Here is a 20,995-nt window from a genome sequence, read left to right on the forward strand (position 1 = left end):
TTTTTTTGATTTTTTTTTTACAAATTGCAGCTTATTCTTTTATAACAGAGAATGGGGTTTACATTTCTTTTGCTTACACCAAAGTGTGAGGATTTTGTAAAGTTAACTAATTGACAGTCTGGCTGGTGTGGCTGCAGGGGTCAGACTCTGAGCAGCAGAATCTACTGAAGCTACTGCAGGGGCATTGCAAAGGCCTCATTGCATGTGCACTGAATGGCTGAGCAGTGTGCATGTTCACTTTTGTAAAGGCAGAGTGCGCCATTCTGCCCTGACTGCCTGACGCTAGCATAAGTCAAAGAAGAGGTTATTCCCATGATGCTGGGCAGCTTTGTAAGACAATTCAATCACAGTAATAAGTACATTCAGCCTGACAGGTGGAGGGCAAACAGTGGAACTTAGTTAAATAACATAGACTTACTTAGGACAGAGTGCTGGAACTGGGAACATGAATGATTTGAACTTTGTTTCATTTCAAGCTGAAAACCAAATGCACCAGTAACTTTAAAACAACTTATTGGTGTCACTAATGCACAATTCTTCTTTTTAAAACTAGAAGTACGAATAGTTATGCTTCTGATGTATGTGGAAACCGGCCAGAATATCAGAAAGTAAGGTGTTTCTCCCCAGAGACAGATACTGAGAGAGAGGGAACTCTTATAGCCAGTACTGTAGTGGAGATGGGCGAGCCAACAAATTAACAGGGCGAGTTGAGCCAAGGGTCTGTCTTGGCTCTACGAACCTGAGCCATAGGAACATTTGGCATGGAAATCATAGAGCAGATATTATGTAAAAATATGAACAAAGTGTCTTCAAAACTGAAAAACATATTTCTTTAACAAGCATTTCTCCACAGTACATCCGATTGTATCAGTGCATTGAGAAGTGTTTACTAAAAGTGATCGTTTTTAAACATGAACTTAGAAATACTCATGCCTCTAACCCTCACTTTGACGACAATAACATTAGTGAACTAAGAGGCAAGTTAGTTGTCATGTGCACCTTTATGTGGGCTATAGTTCATTTTGAGCTCAAGAGGACCTCAAGCTGAACCAGAATCTAAAATCTGGCTCAAGCCTTCAGTGGTTCATCCACCTCTATACTGCAGTACATTTGTTCCATGTCTTTGAAGGAAGCTTGCACCAACTGGCCCTGCAGTGTCATACTTGTTTCTTGTCTTTGAAAGAAGCTTGCATTAGTTGGCACTGCTGTACCACAACTGTTCCATGTCTTTAAAGGACACTTGCACTGGTCCTACAGTAGAGCACTAGTTCCATGTCGTCCAAGGAACAATTGTGATGCTCTTGACCAGTGTATGTCTTGTGCATGTATGCCAAGGACCCCTAGCTCTCCTGCTCTCTGTCTACTTCTGTGTGTTGTTGCTCTGACAAAAAAGACTGTTTTAACAGTCTTACCAACCTCATGCTGTCTCAAAAATAATACATAATCTTGCTTAGAGAAAATGGGCTTTGGGTAAGCTCACTTCGTTTTTTTTCATTCACATATTAGATCAACTTTCGGAACAGCATACATACATTTGGGCAGTGAATCAGCCATTATCTTTGTTGCCAGTTCATGGCTCTGCCTAGTAAACAAATGCTGGTCTTTAGCATGTCCGGCAGTCTGAGTAGTGGTAATTTGCCTACTTACTTCGTATTACTCTAGCCAGAGGAGTCAGACCTCTTTAGCTCATCCCCCAGCTGTTCGCCTTCAAATATAGAGTAGTGCTAATTGACTATAAAGAGTACCTGAAGCTGCACTGGAAGACCATTTTAAGGGTAACCTTTGTTCTAAGGTTTCTGTAATTTTTTTGGATGTGGACGCATTTGAGACTTTGAATTTCTGCACATTAAGCTTAAACCCGCTATGGCCCTGTGCGCCTAGTTCCTTCATTAAAGGGGAAAGTGACATATGTGGGTTTACTAACACCAGGTCTTTTCCACATGCATAGAGAACTTAAACGTGTTGTGGTTAATATAGACACCCCTTTGATTTCCTGATTGTCTGTGGTTCACCAGGAATTCCACGCTTATGGCGAGTAGTAGTCCTAAAAGTGGACAGCTTGGCTTTTTATCCCTTCTACTCCAAAAAGCTTTCACAGTTCCCCTGTTGGCTCAGACTGAACCCACAGGCTTTTCTAACGTGCTAAGATCCATTTTGAGAGAGTAGAGCCAAATCCCAGAACATTCACTGTGTTGTCCATGAAGGTGCACTCAACCTGGTGAAACACCTTATCACCATTTAAACTAATCACTTCACTTCCTGCATTTTAAGGTACAGTCTTTGGATAATGTATATGTTTTTGTTGATATCACTGTCTTGTCAAGACCTAAGGACTTCTGACTGATCTGTAGTGATTACCCTGGGTATTGCCAGTTCGTTGGTGAGTAACCTTACATTTTGGTACAAGGGGGATGTGGGGTAATACGAATTGAATGTGGTAAGGTGTTTACCTACTGCCGAAAGATTAGTTCATCACTCATGGACTCGTCACTATCCTCTTTCTGGGATAATTCTATTAATTTTGAGGCCCAGATTTGCAAAATGTCTTGTTGAAGGCAACCGAAAAGCCTTCTGTGCCAGACAGCTTCACCACATTAAACCTTATTCAACCTTACCTCTTCTACCCATGCCTGTTACTCCAGAACCGCATGTTTCATCAGCTAACCTGTAAAGCAACATCTGGGTATTTCTTTCTCTAGATTCTCCCCGGTGTTAACTTCTCTGATAAATGCCCTGAATCTAACCATCTTATCTCCATCATGATTTACCCCTGCATGCAGTCCAGCGAATGCATCTACTTCAGTTTATGCCACTCTTGTCCTAAACTTATGTCAGCAGTTTACCTGTTTTGTTTCCCTGCTAGAGATTATTTTCACCACCACAGTGAATTATATCCCACAAGTTGTGCACTCACAGCTATGAATTGATTATCAAATGTTGCAAATGTTGGAAATTACTGTACTTAATCCTGAAGACCGTTTTCCCTTTAAAAGCCCAATCAAAATTTCTTAAGGATTGTAGGCTTATTTTAGCATGTGGCACAACAGTAATGTCTAAGGTTATTGCAGATCTGACCCTTAAATGGCATTACACTTGGAAATGTTTCTGATAAAAACATTTCTGGAGAGGGCCAAATCTGCATCTATATCAATATGTATCTCTATATCAGACCAAGCTGACAAACTTTCTAATTGCATTTACAGGACACAGTACTTTCTAATGTGCAAGCTTTTTTATCAGCACGTGATTCTGTTAATCTTTTGAATTGGTATAGAAGAAGGAAAACTTGACTCATGCTTTCATACAAGGCTTCTGAATGATGGCCGATTTTCTTAATAACTGACTGTGAATCTGAATGTTATTTGCCGCTTGTTAAGATTCATTTACTGTTGAGTCTGTGAGAAATAGTTGGTGACATAAACGTCTCAATGTATACAGTTTTAAAATCCTAGGTGGGTGCGATTCGTTTTTCACATCACTGTTATTAGGTATATTTGGACGGGATTTAAATTTTAAAAATGCTGCTGTAATTTTCATAATATTTTCCTTGCAATAGTGCACATGCTGCTAACTATTGAGATGCACGTTCCTTCCCATTTCCAATATGTATTCATTTGAATTCTTTAGGCAAATAAGAAGTGTGAAGAGGCTCGTCAGGAGAAAGAATCCATGGTCATGAAGTATGTTAGAGGAGAAAAGGAATCACTCGACCTCCGGAAAGAAAAGGAGTTATTGGAGCGAAGGCTGAGAGATGCTAACAAAGAAATTGAAAAGAATACAAATAAACTAAAACAGCTTACTCAGGAGAAAGGAAGGTTGCAGCAGCTGTATGAAATGAAGGTATTCTTTTTATAGTGCCTGTTCATATCCTTATGCAACCTAACCTGAAAGCAAGTCTCTTCCATAGCAATGTTTGTAACTGCTCTAGCTAGCATTTAATATAATATTTATTTATATACGTTATGTTAAATTTGAGAGCTACTATACGTTTTTAGACTGAGTCTGTACATTAGAAACTTGCATTGGTGCATGAGTTTACATTCCAAATTTCCCTGGCATGAGGGTCATCCCTGTTGTGGGACGTAGTCGGTTTCATTCACTTTCATATTTTTAAGGTGCTCTATAGTAACTTAAGCATGTTGCATTTCAGCCACTTTCATTAGTGCTTAAAATGTAGGCATTAGAGAACATGACGTATAGTTGGGTGATGTGTATTTTTGTCATTATTCTCAGTTATTTTATTGGGGCCTGATCCTGAAGGTGGGGTGATCCTTAGAAGGCTCTGCAACCTCCATGAATTGGTGTATTAGCAACTCATTTTTGAAGCCTCTCTGGGTGTTGTTTTCTGGTAATGTTTCAGTTTTTTGGTACACTTTAGGTCCCAGAATTTGTAGGCTTTTCCTTCATATTTTTTCGGTTGAAATTGCCTTTTCATTAATATTACAGATTCCTAATCTAAGGGTGCTTCTGGAGCTGTATAGTGGGCCCTAGTTTTTTTCAGTTTTTCTGACCCTGGTCCACTGATGTTTTACAGAGAAAACAGTGTCTTATCTAGTGGACAGAAAGCCAATGGATTTATTTTAGGCTTGAGTAAATGTGGTCTTCTTCAAATTTAGGCAAACTGTGGCTGCTTAATTTTTAGGTCCACTCATATGTTTGGAGTTCAGTCCTCTATGCAGTAGCATACATTACAATAGTCCACCTTTAGTTAGGACATAGTACCATGGCTCTTGCAAGTTCATATGTGTGCCTTATTTAAAAGTGTGATATAACATTTGTCAATATCATCAATAAGCAGTAGGTAGTGCATCGAACAGAAAGGAGACAAACCTAAAAATATAAAGTTCCTTACTCAGATCCTTGATGTCAAATGGTAAATCATTCACAAACTCTGGTAGTCAATGAGGCTAAGTAGAGGTACAGTGCTACTGACTCTTCATTTACTGCTTCAGCTGACATGGAAAATAAGCAAATTAAGTACTTTTCTTTTTTTGGGCAAGAAGATGTATCAGAATTTGCCTCTCCACTGTGAACAGCTTGCCTTGTCCATGTTTCTGGGCTTGCTACACCACTCCTTTTGAAATTTGCTTCACAGGTGTGTGCACCACACACCTGAGAGGATAAGTTGCTTGTAAGGAAATTCTGTAAGAGAAGATTATTACAACTGCATCAAAGTAGATAATAACCATGTGCGGAAAACTTGATGGCCACTTTCTAGTTATATGGTGTACCATTTGTGTGTGTCTGCAGATTTTGCTAGTACTGGGTTCCAGTTCTTCTCCAGGCGACTCCTCTGACCTCCTGGTCAGCGTCTGTTGCCCTCCCCTGTGCAGCTCCACCTGCTGGCTGCTGCTGCCTCTGCCTCGAGCGAACTAACTCTCAGTTCGAGGACCACCTTCACCCACAGGCTCCTGCCTGTGCCTCCTCCCTGGTAGCCTAGTGGCCATCTGCAAGGAAGTATCTTCTGTCTCTCCTTACTCCTGCCTTTAACCTCTGCCTTTACTTCTGTTTTTTACTTCTGTACTCATTGTCCTTTATTCCTTTTTTTTCTCCCTCTCACCCTTCACTGTCCTGCTTTTTTCCCTACGCCGCTGCTGCCCCTGCGGCCCTGCCCCCTCACCCCCCATGAAGCACTTTTCTGCCCTCCCAGCTGACCGGACCCCCAGTCTCCCTCCTCTTCTTAATGGCAGCCGCTGGGCAGTGAGAGGGCGATCCTCAGACCTCCTCGTCAGCTTCTGTTGCCCTCCCCTGTGCAGCTCCACCTGTTTCTGCTGCTGCCTCTGCCTTGAGCGAACTGAGAGCCTGCCTGACTCTCAGTTCGAGGCCCACCTCCACCCTCAGGCTCCCACCTGTGCCTCATTCCTGGTGGCCTAGTGGGCATCTAAAAGTATTTACTTTTAAAAGGGAGGAGTAAAGAGACAGAAGATATTTATCTTCAGTCTCTTTACTCCTCCCTTTTAGTTCTGCCTTTAGTTCAGTTTTTTACTTTTTTATTCATTGTCTGTCTTTTATTCCTTTTTATCTCCCTCCACGTTTTCCCTCACGCTGCTGCCCCTGAGGCCCCGCCCCCTTCGAAGCACTTTTCCCACCCTCCTGCCTCCCAGCTGACCGGACCACCACCTCCCTCTCCTTGTTAATGGCGGCCGCTGTGCACGCCGAAGACAAGCCCGTCAGTGCCCGGACCGTGCCCAGCGCCACATACCCCAGTTCTCGCCCCATCTGCCGGTTCGACGCCAGCACTCTACGTGCCCTCATCCCGGAAAGATCCTCAGCCTGCCACCTAGCCGACCCCAGGAACACTCATGGACCTTTTTCATGCTGTGCATGCTCCCACACCCTTCAAGGACCACCTCACAATCCTGCACCAAGCACGGACGACCACCTCAAGTGCATTCTCCTCAACACGTGCTTCCTTGTTAAGCACACAGTAGAAGTCTGGGACCTCCTTGACTCGACAGCCCTGGACGTCACCTTCTTCATGGAGACATGGATCACGCCCACCTCTGCCGCAGACATCCCCATGGCCAACCCGGACAATTACAAAATCAACCACGAGGACAGAGCCAACCGTCCTGGAGGAGGCATTGCCATAGTCTACAAGAACAACCTCCGCCTGACAACCACCAACAAGTCACAGTCTCAGTCAACCCATGAACACCTACACTTCCAGATTCAGACCAACCCCAGCACCTCGCTCCGTGGCACCCTCATCTACAGGCCGTCTGGACCCCAACCAGAGGGACATGGTATCCAGCTGCATTGAGGGGCTTCTTTACCTTGAGCATGCAGCATTTATAGTTCCTGGCAGTTATTTTTGCATTAATCTTGTCTCGCTTTTGGGGCCTGTCAGCCCCCGTGCTCCCTCGCTGCACCAGTATCTAGACCTCAGCAACTGTCCTGGCCACTGCTGCTATCGAAAGGCCTACGGCAGCGCCAGTCGCACCTAAGTGCGGCGGCCACCAGTCACGGCTATCTGCTCAGCCGCCTGCCATGTGTACTTCTTGGTCCCCGCCCGCCTCGTAGTTTGCTGTCTGCTCTCAGTGTGCCTACTCAGCTATTCTAGTTGTAGTCACCAAGCGAGGCACAAGGGTGGCTGCAATGCACTCTGTCACATTGCACAGTGTAAGGGCGGTTGGTGAATTGGCTGTGAAAGATGGGCTGCCAATGTTTATGCCTGTGTCTCTATAGTGTCCATCTTTAAAGTGTGGTCCTAGTGTCTATCGGCATCGCAGGGCTTCTGTACTTTCAGTATGTAGCAACTGTAGTGCCCAGTGGCTCCTCTGGCATCAAATTTGTCTCTTTTTGGGGCTCAAGAGTGCTCTTGAGCCACTGTCGCTGCAACGCCTAGGTTTGAGCTGCCCTCCTGGCCACCTGCTTGTTAACTCACTTCCATGCTTCCTGCATTTCAGCTCCTCGTCAGCATTCAGGTGTTTGGTGAAGCTCCCCTGACCCTCTGGGCCGGACGGGCCCCCTGGGTGGGATGCTGGCCAGTCACCTCTCCTCAAAGTGCTTCGCTCAGCAGAGTTGTGCGCCGCCTCCTGCGACACCAAACCCCACTGCCTCCTTGATGCAGCACCACCAATATCTTGATTCTCCAGCAGCGCGAACATTGCAGCCAATCTCAGATGCTTCCCAAGTATGCCATCATTACAGTGCCCGGGGTTAGTGCAGTCCTGTCACGCCTCCTTCTCTCCATCTCCTCGCCTCCGACCATGTGACGCGGCCTACTCTATGCTCATTATGGTACATTGCAGGACTTTGGATCACAATTTCGGGATACACTGAGCCCCCCATAATCTTGCTATTATAGGTAGCTATAAAACAGTGTCATTGAATGTCAAATGGCAGTATAATTGCAGGATTCAAGCCCCGGGCCGGCGGAGCTATACTAAGATGCCATCTTGCCGTAGGCTCTCTAGAACAGTATGTGGCATCGATTTCTTTCTAACTACATGTCAAATCTGTAGGAGCTAGATCATGTGGGAGATAACGTGGTACCCGACTGATAAACCCCGTCCCCAGTCGAGGCTTGTGGAACTGTCTTACCATTATAACATGCAAAAAACAAAGAAAAATAATATTTACTTTTGTGCAGATTTTGTGTGGTGTGTGCCTGGCTAAAACAGACTTCTAGAACATGGATCGGGTTCCGGCAGTCCTTCTGCACAGAAATCTACTAGTGTGCCGTGCACGCATTGCAGTCTATCCCATCAGCCAACTTTGCCGCCCCCACCCTGGCCTATCAGCCTAGCCATGATGGAACCTTAGAAAATTAGCTCAGGAGGTCATTGGGGTTACCACCAGGCCTTCACCCAATTTAATTGTTGGGGCAATTCCTTATCTGCTGTTTTTGCTGGTTGAGCCTTGTTCAATGTCTGCAGTGACAGCTAATGATTCTCTGTATTGTGTTATGTTTTTTACCAGGTGGGCTTTGCAATCTAGACTTTTGGCGGTCTCGACAAAGTCAGTCATCTTCTTTTCGCTCGTTGTTTTGCGGGTGTCATTGATTGGCCAGGCCCCCTTTTGGAGGTCGCTCTCCTCCTATGTCCTGACATCATCTGGGCCTCCTCAGAGGTCATCAAAAAGTGTGAGATGTCATCAACCACTATTAGGAGCCTAGTCAGGTATAAGAGGGAGCACTACATTTCTCATTGACTTACACAGTGCTTCAGAGCCAGGAAGGACTGTCCTGGTTGCTGCACTGAGTCTGTGTTATCAAAGGACATGTTCACCTGCCTGTTGCCATCATCCATGGACCATGTCCCCTTGCCATTGTAATATTTTATCCCTGTCACAGAAGTTTAGATGGTGAACCACCATTGGTCTGGACGGGGCCTTATGGGTTGGATGGTGCCCTGGTACCGTGTATGCTCGCTCCACAGCAAAGAGGGAGAAATTTTGCTGGATTCTTTCCTTATGCTCCCTTGGGTGTGCCTAACAACTGCACATTTTTTAGACGAGAGCGCCGTTTGGCATCCTTTGCCCTCCTTTATAGGCGGTCACAAAGTCTTCCAGTATTTTGACAATTTCCTTGAGCTCCTTCACCATAGGATTTAATGCAGTCAAAATGTGCTCAGTTTCATTGACTTTATCCGAGAGCATCATGTGGTTGGCCAAAGTAGATTTAACTCCACTGCTACAGAGTCAGTTTTAGTTTCAAGTGTGCTCTTTGTGTTTCAATCAATCAATCACGATATTTATAAAGCGCGCTATGTACCCGTCAGGGTTTCGAGGCGCTGGGGGGAAGGGGGAGGGGGGGGTTTGTGGAGGTGTGCTGCAGTTAGCGGTCGAAGAGCCAGGTTTTGAGGAGTCTCCTGAAGGTGAGGAGGTCCTGGGTCTGGCGTAGAGATGTGGGGAGAGAGTTCCAGGACTTGGCGGCGAGGAAGGAGAAGGATCTGCCGCAGGTGGCTTATGGTTTGGTACACAATTTCTCAGGGTGCTCATTTAGCACAATGCCAACTGTTTTAATCACTCATGCCCTTGCTTTGCAACATATCAGCAACCTTGTCTTTTTACCGTTTTCCTCCATTGTAAAAGCAGAGGATCCCAAAGGCACCCTCTAACAGAGAAAGGTACTCTCACTTGGGAAGCACTGGTTACTTGATCGCACATGAGATTAGTGTAGGGTGGTTGTGCACCCACGTGCTGCAGGGTGCTCCTTTGTGTCCATTGCAGCTCAAAAATAAGAAGCCCGTGTGGGTGTCCCAAAGGAGCGACTTGTTGAGGAGAAGAGGGGGATGGTGTGTAGCAGGTTACCTTCTTGTTCCGCTATGTGTCCCTGGAGTCAATAGGGTATGTGAACTTAGAGTTAAGCAGGGCAGCAGCAAATATTCAGCAGACCCCTCCCCAAGGCAATTAGAGACAATACAGTCAGCGGCCTGGCTGGCTGTTTGTTGTATTGATGAAACTGAGGTCTTTCCTGCCGTAGGAAGCCTCACTTAACCTAAAAAGATAAAATGGTCTGTGTATAGTAGTTCCTTTCTCTCCAACTCTCTTCCAGTGTGTGTAATATAGGCATATCTTTGTTCAAACTGGATCTCTCCAAACAGCAAGGTGGGGTTCTCGGTTTAAGCCTCATTACTTGTTGTAGCAGCTCACAGGTATCCTTGTCAGTTTCTGAAAATGCTTGCTGATGTCTCCGGACCCTGCATATCTGAATTGGATTTACTCCTGGGGTCTGGGCTGCACTCTCCCCAGAAGCCAACTTGGTTGTGGCTGGTCCCCCTGGCCTCCAGCTGCTTCTCTACCGCAGTGGATATTGGCTTATTAGCCCAGTGCCCGCCGGCAGGCTGGGAACCCCCTCACTACTTGGCAGTTTGCCCCTGTCCTTATTCCAGTTTGCAAAAACAACAGAAGATGGACAGAATGCAGAACAAATCAAACATTCACCCCCCAGTCACAGATCTGGGTTTAATCCATCAGTTTTTTTGCTTGCCATGCCATTCCAGCTCAGACCCAGCCATATGCAAATCAGTCTTGACCCTGTTCCCCATGGGAACAGGCCAGCCCGAAACTGCCAGGCCAGGTCCTTCCTGGACCAGAAACAAGCATCCTGGGACCGTTTTCAGGGTATCACCCTTCATCAGCCAGGCTAGCTTGAATCTGGTGGGATGGCAAGCTTATTCCAGTTTGCACCAGCCAATCTGACAGTTATCCATCATCCAGTTTAACAGTTAGTAGGTGCCATCTTGGGTCATGTTTCTTCTCCAAGCCAGGAGAGCACTTTACCACATACAAAGCCTCCCACTACCCTAAGTGTCTATCATTTCTGCTTCAGGCACTATGGCACGCCCTGCAGCAGAGGACCAGTTCCAATGGTGTCCAGCAGCACTGTGGACCTTGGCGCGGTTTCCCTTTGAGGAGCCCTTTTTATATGCAGCTCACTCAATTGTCAGACAGGCTACGCTCTCCCAGCAGCAGCCAAAAAAGTCTTGCTGAGATTTCCTATCCCAACAAACCACAAACTCACAATTTTAGGAACTAAACTAAATCATGTGTAAGTATGAATGGGTCTTGATATCCCAACTACTGCTCATAGCTAAGGTAGTGATTACACAACTATGGAAACAAAGGCATGCAGATCTTTAAATGGTGGCCCCTTAAGGTCAGGACACATCAGCGATGGGTAACTTTCAAGAAACATAATTAAAGATAGGCAGCTTCTTTGTGTTATGGCAACTTGTCCCCGAAATTGAGAGCCATACATCTATTTGATAGATTAGCACTTTAAGAAAACTATAGAAATAGGTAGCAGTTGACCTCTTGCCTGCAGGGAGTGGCAGAAAGGGAGGGGAGGACAAGAGTTAATGTTGTTGCACGAGTAAAACATGTGAAACTTAATAAAAATGTGAGGAAAAAAATATGGGGTGCTCTTTTGAAATTGAAAACTAGGCAGCCCTGCAGCCTTTCTCCTGCTAGATTTATTGGCTATCACATCACCCAGAAAGGTGAGAGCTTCAGGTTATATAAGCAGGTGAACTTTATGTTCTCCCCCCCCCCGCTGTGATGATATGGTATATTTGAGGATTCATCTATCGTCTATATCACATTTAACAAATGAGGACCTCGATCACAGCAAGATATTGCTATTGTCTCCCACACCATTGTGGCCACTGACAGACTACAGCCTGATTACAAAAGTTGCCACATCATTGCTGGAGGGTGGTCGGATGGTGGCTGACATCAGAATGACAGTGGAAGCAAGTGGCATCAAAACAGCATTAAAGTCTAAAATAATTATTAATTAAAACAACACCAAAAATATACATTTCAGTCAAGGTGATTAGGAGTTACATATTGAAATACATTTCAAAACGTGCCTTTTGGAAATAGTGGGAAGATAAATATTGGGTTCTTGGTGCCTATTCAGACTGAGCAAAGGAGCGTGGGTCAGATAGTGCAGTTTACCCTGGTCAACAACTTTATCTTCTGGCTTAGTCTTTTAGATGGTGGTCAAAATCTTCCAGTAGATTGTCAGGGCACTATAGACAACAAGGGTTCCAGAAGACCAGATACATTACGTTCGAGAGCCTGCTCTAGTTTGGGTGCAAAAAGTTCAAACCTGGCCGAACTTGAATTCTGTAGCTGTTGATTCGCTGCTGGGATTTCTTTGCTGTATGTTTTTGCTGACATTGTATGCTTGCACATTGTAATTTGTTCCAAAGCACAACATCTTCTGTTAAGCTAAGCTAGAACATCGTGGCACAGCTACGATTCCAAAAGACTGAATGCATACAATGTGAACTCACTCTGAATCCTAGTTTATAGTGCCAAAAGAGCAGAATGGACCAAACTTCGTAGCCAGTGATAGCCTCTTGCTGATTGGGTCTTTGCAAGCTGCTTTTTCTGCATCAAAACCTATAATGTTTAAAGTTCAAACTTCAGGTTGCTGGGTAACATCTTTTTGTTCCAGGTCATTCCTGAAGCTTCCAGACTTCCAGGGATAGCCTCTAGAATAACCTGTCCCAAGTGGCAGCAAGAGACAATATTTTGTAGCCAAGAGTGAAGCAAAGATAATTCCCAACTGATTAGCTGGTTCTTCGGCAAAGATGTGACTTAGTCTTTTAAATGGTGGTCAAAATCGTCAGGTAGAGTAAGTCAGGGCACTGTAGACAACAAGGTTTCCAGAAGACCAGATACACTAAGTTTGAGGGCCTGCTCTAGTTTGGGTGCAAAAAGTTCAAACCTGGGCGAACTTTAATTCTGTAGCTTTTTTATGTAGCTCAGCCTTTCCCATGGCAGACAGAAAACCTTTATTATAATAATCACTAAGAAAAAGTCCAAATTCTGACAGCATCTTTTGAATTTTACAGCTAGCCAATCCTAGATGCCTCTGTTGTTCTGGAGTGTTTCAAAGATTTCAGATGGCAAGCTCAGCTGTCTGAGCTCCTGCTTGCCTACTCATGGGCTGACCAATTACATTAGTGACCTCTCTATCCCTACGCATTTAATTTTACCCAGATGGGTTATGGGCCAGCTCCTAAGGTGTATGGAACCAGCTTCAAGGATGAGTTCATACTGGATTTTTGTAGTGGTATAAATAAGTTCTGCTTACTGTAATAGTTGTAGCAGTTCTCTCTCTTACCTCATATTCTTGCGGTAATTGAAGGTCCTTGTAATGTCTCCCATCTTCTTCCGGGCATCCCACAGCAGGCATCTGCCCCAAAAGGTCAACTGGTTTCATGGAGGTCCCTAATGGGTGCTGGTAATGCCTTCTCTTTAGGCTAGTGGTGTCTAATTACAGCTGCTGTATTTGATGGGAGACTTACCGATCGTTTGGTGGCAGTCTGGGTTTTGGCAGAGATGTGCAACGTTTATCTTCCTTGGGACATAAGTACCAAAAATCTAAGTTCCCAAACAAATTAAATTTTTAATAAACAGAAGATTTCTGAGAAGATGGATTTTCTCGTTCTTCGTAAAGCAGAGTTATGGGAATATGAGCCTTTTTACAGGAAGCACAAGTTGACGAAAAATTCAAAGGCCACTCCATCCTATACTGTAAATAGAAGCATAGAATCCTGAAAATTCAGAGACATTCCAGCCTCATGTTTGGCATGTGTCACCTCTGAGCGTTTTATTGTGCCAATAAGCCTTTTGGGCTACAGGGCACACTCAAGATCGCTTGCTTATGTCAGAGGTAGGCTTTCATACATGCTAGAATGATTATTTTGACATTTTTTGACTATCTTGGCATCAGTGCAATTGGAGTTGTCTTCCACTCCTAGTAGCTGATGGAATTCCCCACCTTACTGTAGTTGTGCTGCAGCCTGGTAGGAGAATACTTAGAGATTCCCGAACCTCAAGGAGGATGAAACAGGGGCTACTGTCTGCTATGAACTACCACAATCATCTAACTATGTCACATCTAATTGGGCGATGACTACCCACACCTGACACAGACAGTGGTAGAGTCAGGGATTTTGCCACCTGAATGGTGCTTTCTTTATTTCTATTGACAACTTAATATTGACTTTCATGTCTTAGCAAAGAGAGTTATTTGCCCTCCCCCCCCACTTAGGCTGTGAGGGGATCATAGAGTTGAAAAAATAATCACAAATTATATTGGATCGCTTAGACAAAAAAGAACCAAAGTCTGTTTACCATTTAAAAAAAGCAGATTTTAATATTAACTCATCATCAAACCACTCCAACAAACCAGGAGGAGGCATCGCCATCATCCACAAGAACACCCTCAGGATCACGATCAGCACTGAAGACACCCTCAGCACCGCCAAACACCTGCACTGTCAGATCTACAATGACCCAAACACCACCCCCCGAGGGACCCTCGTCTACAGGCCCCACTGGCTCCTGACAGAAGTTTAGCTACTCCATCACCGATGTCATCAGCCCACACGCTCTTGCATCCACTGACTACATACTCCTCAGGGACTTAAACTTCAACCTCGAGAACTCCAACGACAACAACACCGCCACCCTGCTCGACAACCTCTCCAACCTTGGCCTCAAACAGCTCATCACAACACCGACCCACTCCGAGGACACACACTCATCCCTATTTTCTCCGCCAGCAATCACTTCTCTTTCAGCCACACCACCGAACTCCACTGGACAGATCACCGCTGCATCCACTTCTCCTTCAAGAAACCCACAACACACCACCACCCACAACGGATCCCCCACCGCAGTTGGAACAAGGTCATCGAAGACCAACTTATCGCGACCCTCTCCCGTAACCCACCCATCAACACCACCTACACTGACGCAGCTGCCCGCAACTTCAGGCAATGGATGGACACCTGTGCCAATACTCTCGCCCCGGTCAAGAATCCCTCCAACAGACTCACCGACAGAAGGGCCTTCTGGTTTACCGCAACCTCCACGAATGTCAGCAAACCTGCCGTAGACTCGAAAGAAAGTGGTGCCAAGATCAGACTCTGGACAACCACAGAGCCATCAAAAACGCCATCTGCAGACACCACCATCTCATCCGAACTGCCAAGAGAACCGCCTTCAAAGACCAAATCAACAACAAAGCACACAGCCACAAGGAGCTCTTCAACGCCGTAAAGGAACTCTCCAACCCCAGCTCCAATGCCAACGACATCCCGCCATCTCAAGACCTCTGTGACTCCCCAGCCTCCTACTTCCACCGCAGGATTGCAGACATCCACGACACGACCCAGACCCCCCCCCCCCCCCATCCCCCAACACCACAGATTCATCGCTGACCAACCTCCTGCTCTCCTGGACCCCGTCAACGACACCATCGGAATCATGAACACAATCCACTCCGGCTCTCCATCTGATCCCCGCGGTCACCACATCCTCAACAAAGCAAGCTCCGTCATCGCACCCCAACTACAGAAGATCATCAACTGCTCCTTCGAGTTCACCACCTTCCCGGAGAGCTGCAAACACACCGAGATCAACGCCCTCCTCAAAAACCCAAGGCGGACCTAAAGGACCTCAAGAACTTCCGGCCCATCTTCCTGCTCTCCTTCCAGGCAAAAGTAATTGAGAAGGCTGTCAACAGACAATTAACCCGCTTCCTTGAGGAGAACTGCACCCTGGACCCTTCCCTATCCGGATTCCGCAGCAACCACAGTACCGAAACTGCCTTCATCACCGCCACTGACATCAGAACCATACTGGACAACGACGAAAACGTGGCCCTCATCCTCTTGGACCTCTCGGCTGCGTTTGAAACCATCTGCCACCACACACTACGCTCACGCCTCAGCAATGCAGGAATTCGTGATAGAGCCGCGGACTGGGTCACCTCCTTACTCACCCGCAGAACCCAGAGAGTCCGCCCCCCTCACACATGCATATTCCGCTCAGAGGCCACCAAAATCATCTGTGGCGTACCCCAGGGTTCATCCCTCAGCCCGACCCTCTTCAACGTCTACATTGCCCCGCTCCCCAACGCCGCCCAATCCCACAACCTCAACATCATCTCATACGCCAACAACACCCAGCTGATCCTCTCCCTCACCAAGGACTATGCCAAGACCAACCTCCACGAAGGAATGAAGGCCATCGCCGAATGGATGAAGAACAGCTGCCTCAACTCAATTCCGACAAGACGGAAGTCCTCATCTTCGGCTCCACCCCCTCCGCATGGGATGACTCCTGGTGGCCTGCCACTCTAGGAGCCGCCCTGACCCCCACCGACCACGCACTCATCCTAGGATTCATCTTGGATTCCTCACTATCCATGACCCAGCAAGTCAACGCCATCTCCTCCTCCACCCTCCGTGTGCTCCAAAAGATCTACAAATGGATCCCCACCGAAACCAGAAGAACAGTCACCCAAGCCCTCGTAAGCAGCAGACTGGACTACGACAATGCCCTCTATGCAGGAACCACGGCCAAACTCCAGAAAAGGCTGCAACTCATCCAGAACACCTCCGCACGCCTCATCCTGGACATCCACTGCCACATCACAGGCCATCTAAGAGACCTGCACTGGCTCCTTGTCAAACTCCTCACCCACGCTCACAAAGCACTGCACAACACTGGGCCAGAATACCTCAACAGACGTCTCTCCTTCTACACCCAGACTCGGCATTTCCGGTCAGCCGACCTTGTAACCGTCCCACGCATCTGCAGAACTACAACCGGCGGCAGATCATTCTCTCACCTCGCCACCAAGACATGGAACTCTCTTCCCACCCACCTGTGTCAGACAAAAGACCTCCTTACCTTTAGGAAGCTTTTCAAGACCTGGCTGTTCGAGCAGTAACAGCACCTCCCCTATTTCTCCCATTCCCTCCCCTCCCCCCTCAGCGCCTTGAGACCCTCATGGGTGAATAGTGCGCTTTACAAATTCCTGATTGATTGATTGAACTCAAAAAATTACATAAGGGACTATCATTTTCTCCAGTAACAGATGTAACAGATTTGAAACCAAGGTGGTTCTTAATTAAGTTTCTCAAGCGATGCATATGAATTCATTTTTTTCTTAAATTGAGATGGCCATTGTCAATGAGAGAAAAAGAAAAAACTGGCAGAACTGCCTGTACTTTAAAAGTGTGTTAATAATGTTTAAAAATATTTTTCTTAAAGACAACCAGAAATCTAAGTGAAGACATAATAATATAAGTCCGTCACAAGTGTTGATTTTGGGGACCTTCCCGAAGAGAGCCAATGAGTGTCAAACTAGTTAATGAAAGCTTTCAGGAACATGCAGAGCTGAATAAAAGAACAATAAAAAAATTTGTACCACAGGTTTAGCATTTTTCAAAGGGGCAGACTATTTTTTCTAATTGTGATTTTAATCTACTTCTAGTTTGTGGTGGAAACTGCTGTAAAGCCCACAGGTGATTCTGAAAATCTATAGATTTCTGAAATGTAGACGTAATTCTGAATTCATTATGGGGTCATTTCTGTAGATCCTTTAAGGTTTTCCCAAAGAAAGTAACTGTTGAAATAAAAAATATATTGAAAATGAGTGGGGGGCAAAAAGTCCATTTGTGACCACATTTTCATTGGTAACTTATTGCCATGATGGCCGATTTACAAAACAAATATACCATTATGCCCACTAGACCGTTCTGGATTGGGGATTTACTTGTAGGTTTTCCAAGAACTCGAGGCATCCAGTGCCAACAACTGAGCTTCACCTTACAAATGCTTTTCATTTGTCTACAAACTACAGAGGAAATCATATGGTAAAATAAAAAGAGTGAAAAATGTTTATCAAGGAAACCTATGTATTTCTGAAATGTACACCAGATATGGAGGTGAGGAGCAATGGTTATTTGTGAATCTCTTAATTTGTGGGTACCCCTACTAGTATGTGATTCAGCGGTCATCTCTTAAAATGTCTTCTTTCTTACACACTGGCTTATGTTTAGAAGGCCCAAGTGAAGGGAAATTCTATTGATCATATCCTATGTTCTTCTATTCTGTGTTCCCCCAAGTCTCCCAATAAAAATACTACCTCACTTATGTGGGTATGCCCAGTGCCCATGAGAAGAAGGGGCCTAAAACGCAGCTTAGACAGATCATGTTTTTCTACTGAAAACTGGCCCTTTTTTGCACTGTGCGTAGCTGTGGATTTTGGGGACCTAGCTCAGCAGGCACATAGTGAAACTTAGCATATCTGTACATGTTTGAAAACTAGACACCTGGGGAAATCCAGATTGGGCTTATTTGTAGGGCTCACAGCAGGTGTTCTTAGCCAGACACCCTTGCAAACCTCCTATTTTGACTAAAAACCAAAATTTTCAAATATTTTTGTGGTGTAAAGCTTTGGAATCTATGGAAAGCCACAAATTGCCTACCACATAACTTTCCTCTAAGCTTCCTGATAAAAACGCTACCACACTTGTGGGGGTAGGCCTGGTGCCTGTGACAGGAGAAGGCCCAAAATACAATGAGGATACATCAACAATCCCCGTCACAAAAATGACCTGGTTTGCCAATAGGGGTAGTTGTGGTTGTTAGGCTGGGGCTCAATAGCCACACAGAAAAACCTACCAAAGCCAAATAGTTCTGAAAATTAGACAAGCAGGGAAGTCCAGAGAGATGCGCCTTGCATGGATCCTACAAATCATGCACAGTGCCACGCAGACCTCAAATTGTGCCTAAAATTTAGCATTTTTCTTACATTTCTGTGGCTCAAACATTCAGAATCAGCAGGAATCCACAAAATTCTTACCACCCAGCGTTCCCTCACCTGTTCCGATAAAAAATGCTACCCCCTTTGTGTGCTTGGGCCTAGAGCCTGTGACAGGTATGCATCAAACCAAGTCAGTGGGCCACTTTTGTTGACCCTGGTTTGATATGTGCCTGTTTGAGGCACTAGGCCCACCCATACAGTGAGGTAGCATTTTTATCAGGGCAAGTGGGTGAATGCTAGGTAGTAGGAATTTTGAGGATCCTTGTGATTTCCAGAAGTTTACGTCATAGAAATGCAAGACAAATGTGCAGTTTTAGCAAAGTTTGAGATGTGCATGGAATTGTGGGTAGTACAGTGTTGTGGGATCAACGCTAAGCACACCGCCCTGGATTCCCTTAACGTCTAGTTTTAAGAAATGTCTGGGTTTGATAGGTTTCCTTGGGTGGCCAACGAGAGGCCCAAACACCAGAGCTACTGCTATTGCCAAGTTCTCCATGTTGCATTTTGGGGCCTTTTGCATCCCAGGGCTAGGCCCAGCCACACAAGTGAGGTAGAGTTTTATTAGGACAAATGAGGGAACGCTGGGTGGTAGGAATGTTGTGGATTCCTGTGGTTTCCGAACGTTTTTGGTGAACTCTGTACACTCTGGAGCACCCACGGACGCTTGACCCCACCACGTCTTCAACCTCGGAGGCAAGACAATCAACAACAAGCTCAGGAAGGTCCTGAATACCTCCATCACTGCAGTCTCCTTCCCAGAGATCTGGAAACAAGCTTAAGTAAGGCCCCTCGTGAAAACATCATCCACCGACCCAGCTGAATTGAAGAGATACTGGCCCATCTCTGCCCACTATCCAGCAAAAGTCCTTGAGAAAGCGATCAATAAGCAACTCATCCAACACCTAGAAGACCACGACCTCCATGAATCCTCCCAATCTGGATTTCAAGCTAACCACAGCACAGAGACAGCCCTGATTGCAGCCACAGATGACATTGGAGCCCTCTTGGACTGTGGGGAAACAGCAGACATCATCCTCCTGGACCTGTCTGCCTTATTTGGCACCCTCTCCCACCACATTCTGATCAACACAGTCCACCACATTGGGATTCAAGGAAACACCCTCTAGTGGATTGCCTCAGACCTCATTGGCTGCACCCACTGTTCACCTCCGAGCCCAAGAAGATCATCTTTGGAGCCCCACAAGGATCATTCCTCAGCCTGACCCTCTTCTCACCTACATGAGGCCCCTGGCCATCACCATTAGATCACACAGACTCAACATCATCTCCTACACCAACGACACACAGCTCATCCTCTCACTGTCCGAAGATCCCTCTACCACAAAACCTAACTTCCACAGATGCATGATGAACAAGATTGGATGAAGGACAACTGTCTCAATCTCAACACTCAAAAAATGGAAGTCCACATCTTTGGGAACTACACCTCAGCATGGACTGACACATGGTGGCCTGCAGAGCTCGGCACACCCCCTGCCCCAAAAGACCATGCCTGCAACTTCAGCATCATCCTGAATAGCAAAATGATGCATGAAGAAGCAAGCAGATGCAATCTTATTCACCTGCTCCCAAGCCCTTTGCATGCTTCATAAGATCTTCAGGTGGCTCCCAGCAGACACCAGAAGGACCGTTATGCAGGCCATCATCACCAGCAGACTGGACTAAAGAAACACGCTCTATATAGGAATCGCACCATGCATCCTGAAGAGACTCCAGACAGTACAGAACTCAGTGGCAAGACTTGTACTCGACCTCCCCAGAAGAATCCACATCACAGCCCATTTAAAAAAAACTACACTGGCTCCCAATTCAGAAGAGATGCCAGTTCAAGATGCTGACCTACGCCTACAAGGCCCTGCACAAAGAAGGGCCAGCATACATCAGAAACACCTGACCTTCCACCAACTGACCAGACATCTCTAATCAGCATCCCTTTCTCTCGCAGACACCCCATGGATCCGTCAAGCAAACAGCAGAGGATGCTCCTTCTCGCACCTGGAAGCCAAGGTTTGGAGCAACCTCCTCCTGCACCTCAGGACCGTACCACCATTATAACTCACAGATGTTTTGCAGCGCTTTATAAATGTTTGATTGATTTTGTAAATATAGTGATTTTCAAGTCTTCACAAAGATAGTGCACGATTACAGTGATCCCCAAAGAGATAGTGTGTAATTATAGCGATGTTCAAGTACCCACAAAGATAGTTTGTGGTTATTGTGATTTTTAAGTCCCATGGAGAATGTTTGTAAAAACAATTGTGTGCATGTCCCCTCTGAAATAGTGTGTAAAGACAATGATTCACTGCATACACCTTGTGTGACAATTGTGATGTTCATGTCCAAACATACATTGTGTGCCATTATATGACTGATTCCCCATAGAGA

At 45.8% G+C, this 20,995-nt stretch overlaps 1 protein-coding gene across 6 annotated transcripts in view; it reads left to right on the top strand.

The window, feature by feature from the left end:
- Positions 1-20,995, top strand: part of CCDC186 (coiled-coil domain containing 186) — a 608,776-nt gene that overhangs the window by 153,297 nt on the left and 434,484 nt on the right. For all 6 annotated transcript variants that reach the window (XM_069239313.1, XM_069239317.1, XM_069239318.1 and 3 more), the window contains exon 5: positions 3,628-3,840. In XM_069239313.1, the coding sequence (XP_069095414.1) occupies positions 3,628-3,840 (213 nt within the window). The remainder of the gene's footprint in view (positions 1-3,627; positions 3,841-20,995) is intronic.

The sequence above is a fragment of the Pleurodeles waltl genome, chromosome 6, assembly GCF_031143425.1.
Source record: "Pleurodeles waltl isolate 20211129_DDA chromosome 6, aPleWal1.hap1.20221129, whole genome shotgun sequence".
Taxonomy (NCBI): Eukaryota; Metazoa; Chordata; class Amphibia; order Caudata; family Salamandridae; genus Pleurodeles; species Pleurodeles waltl.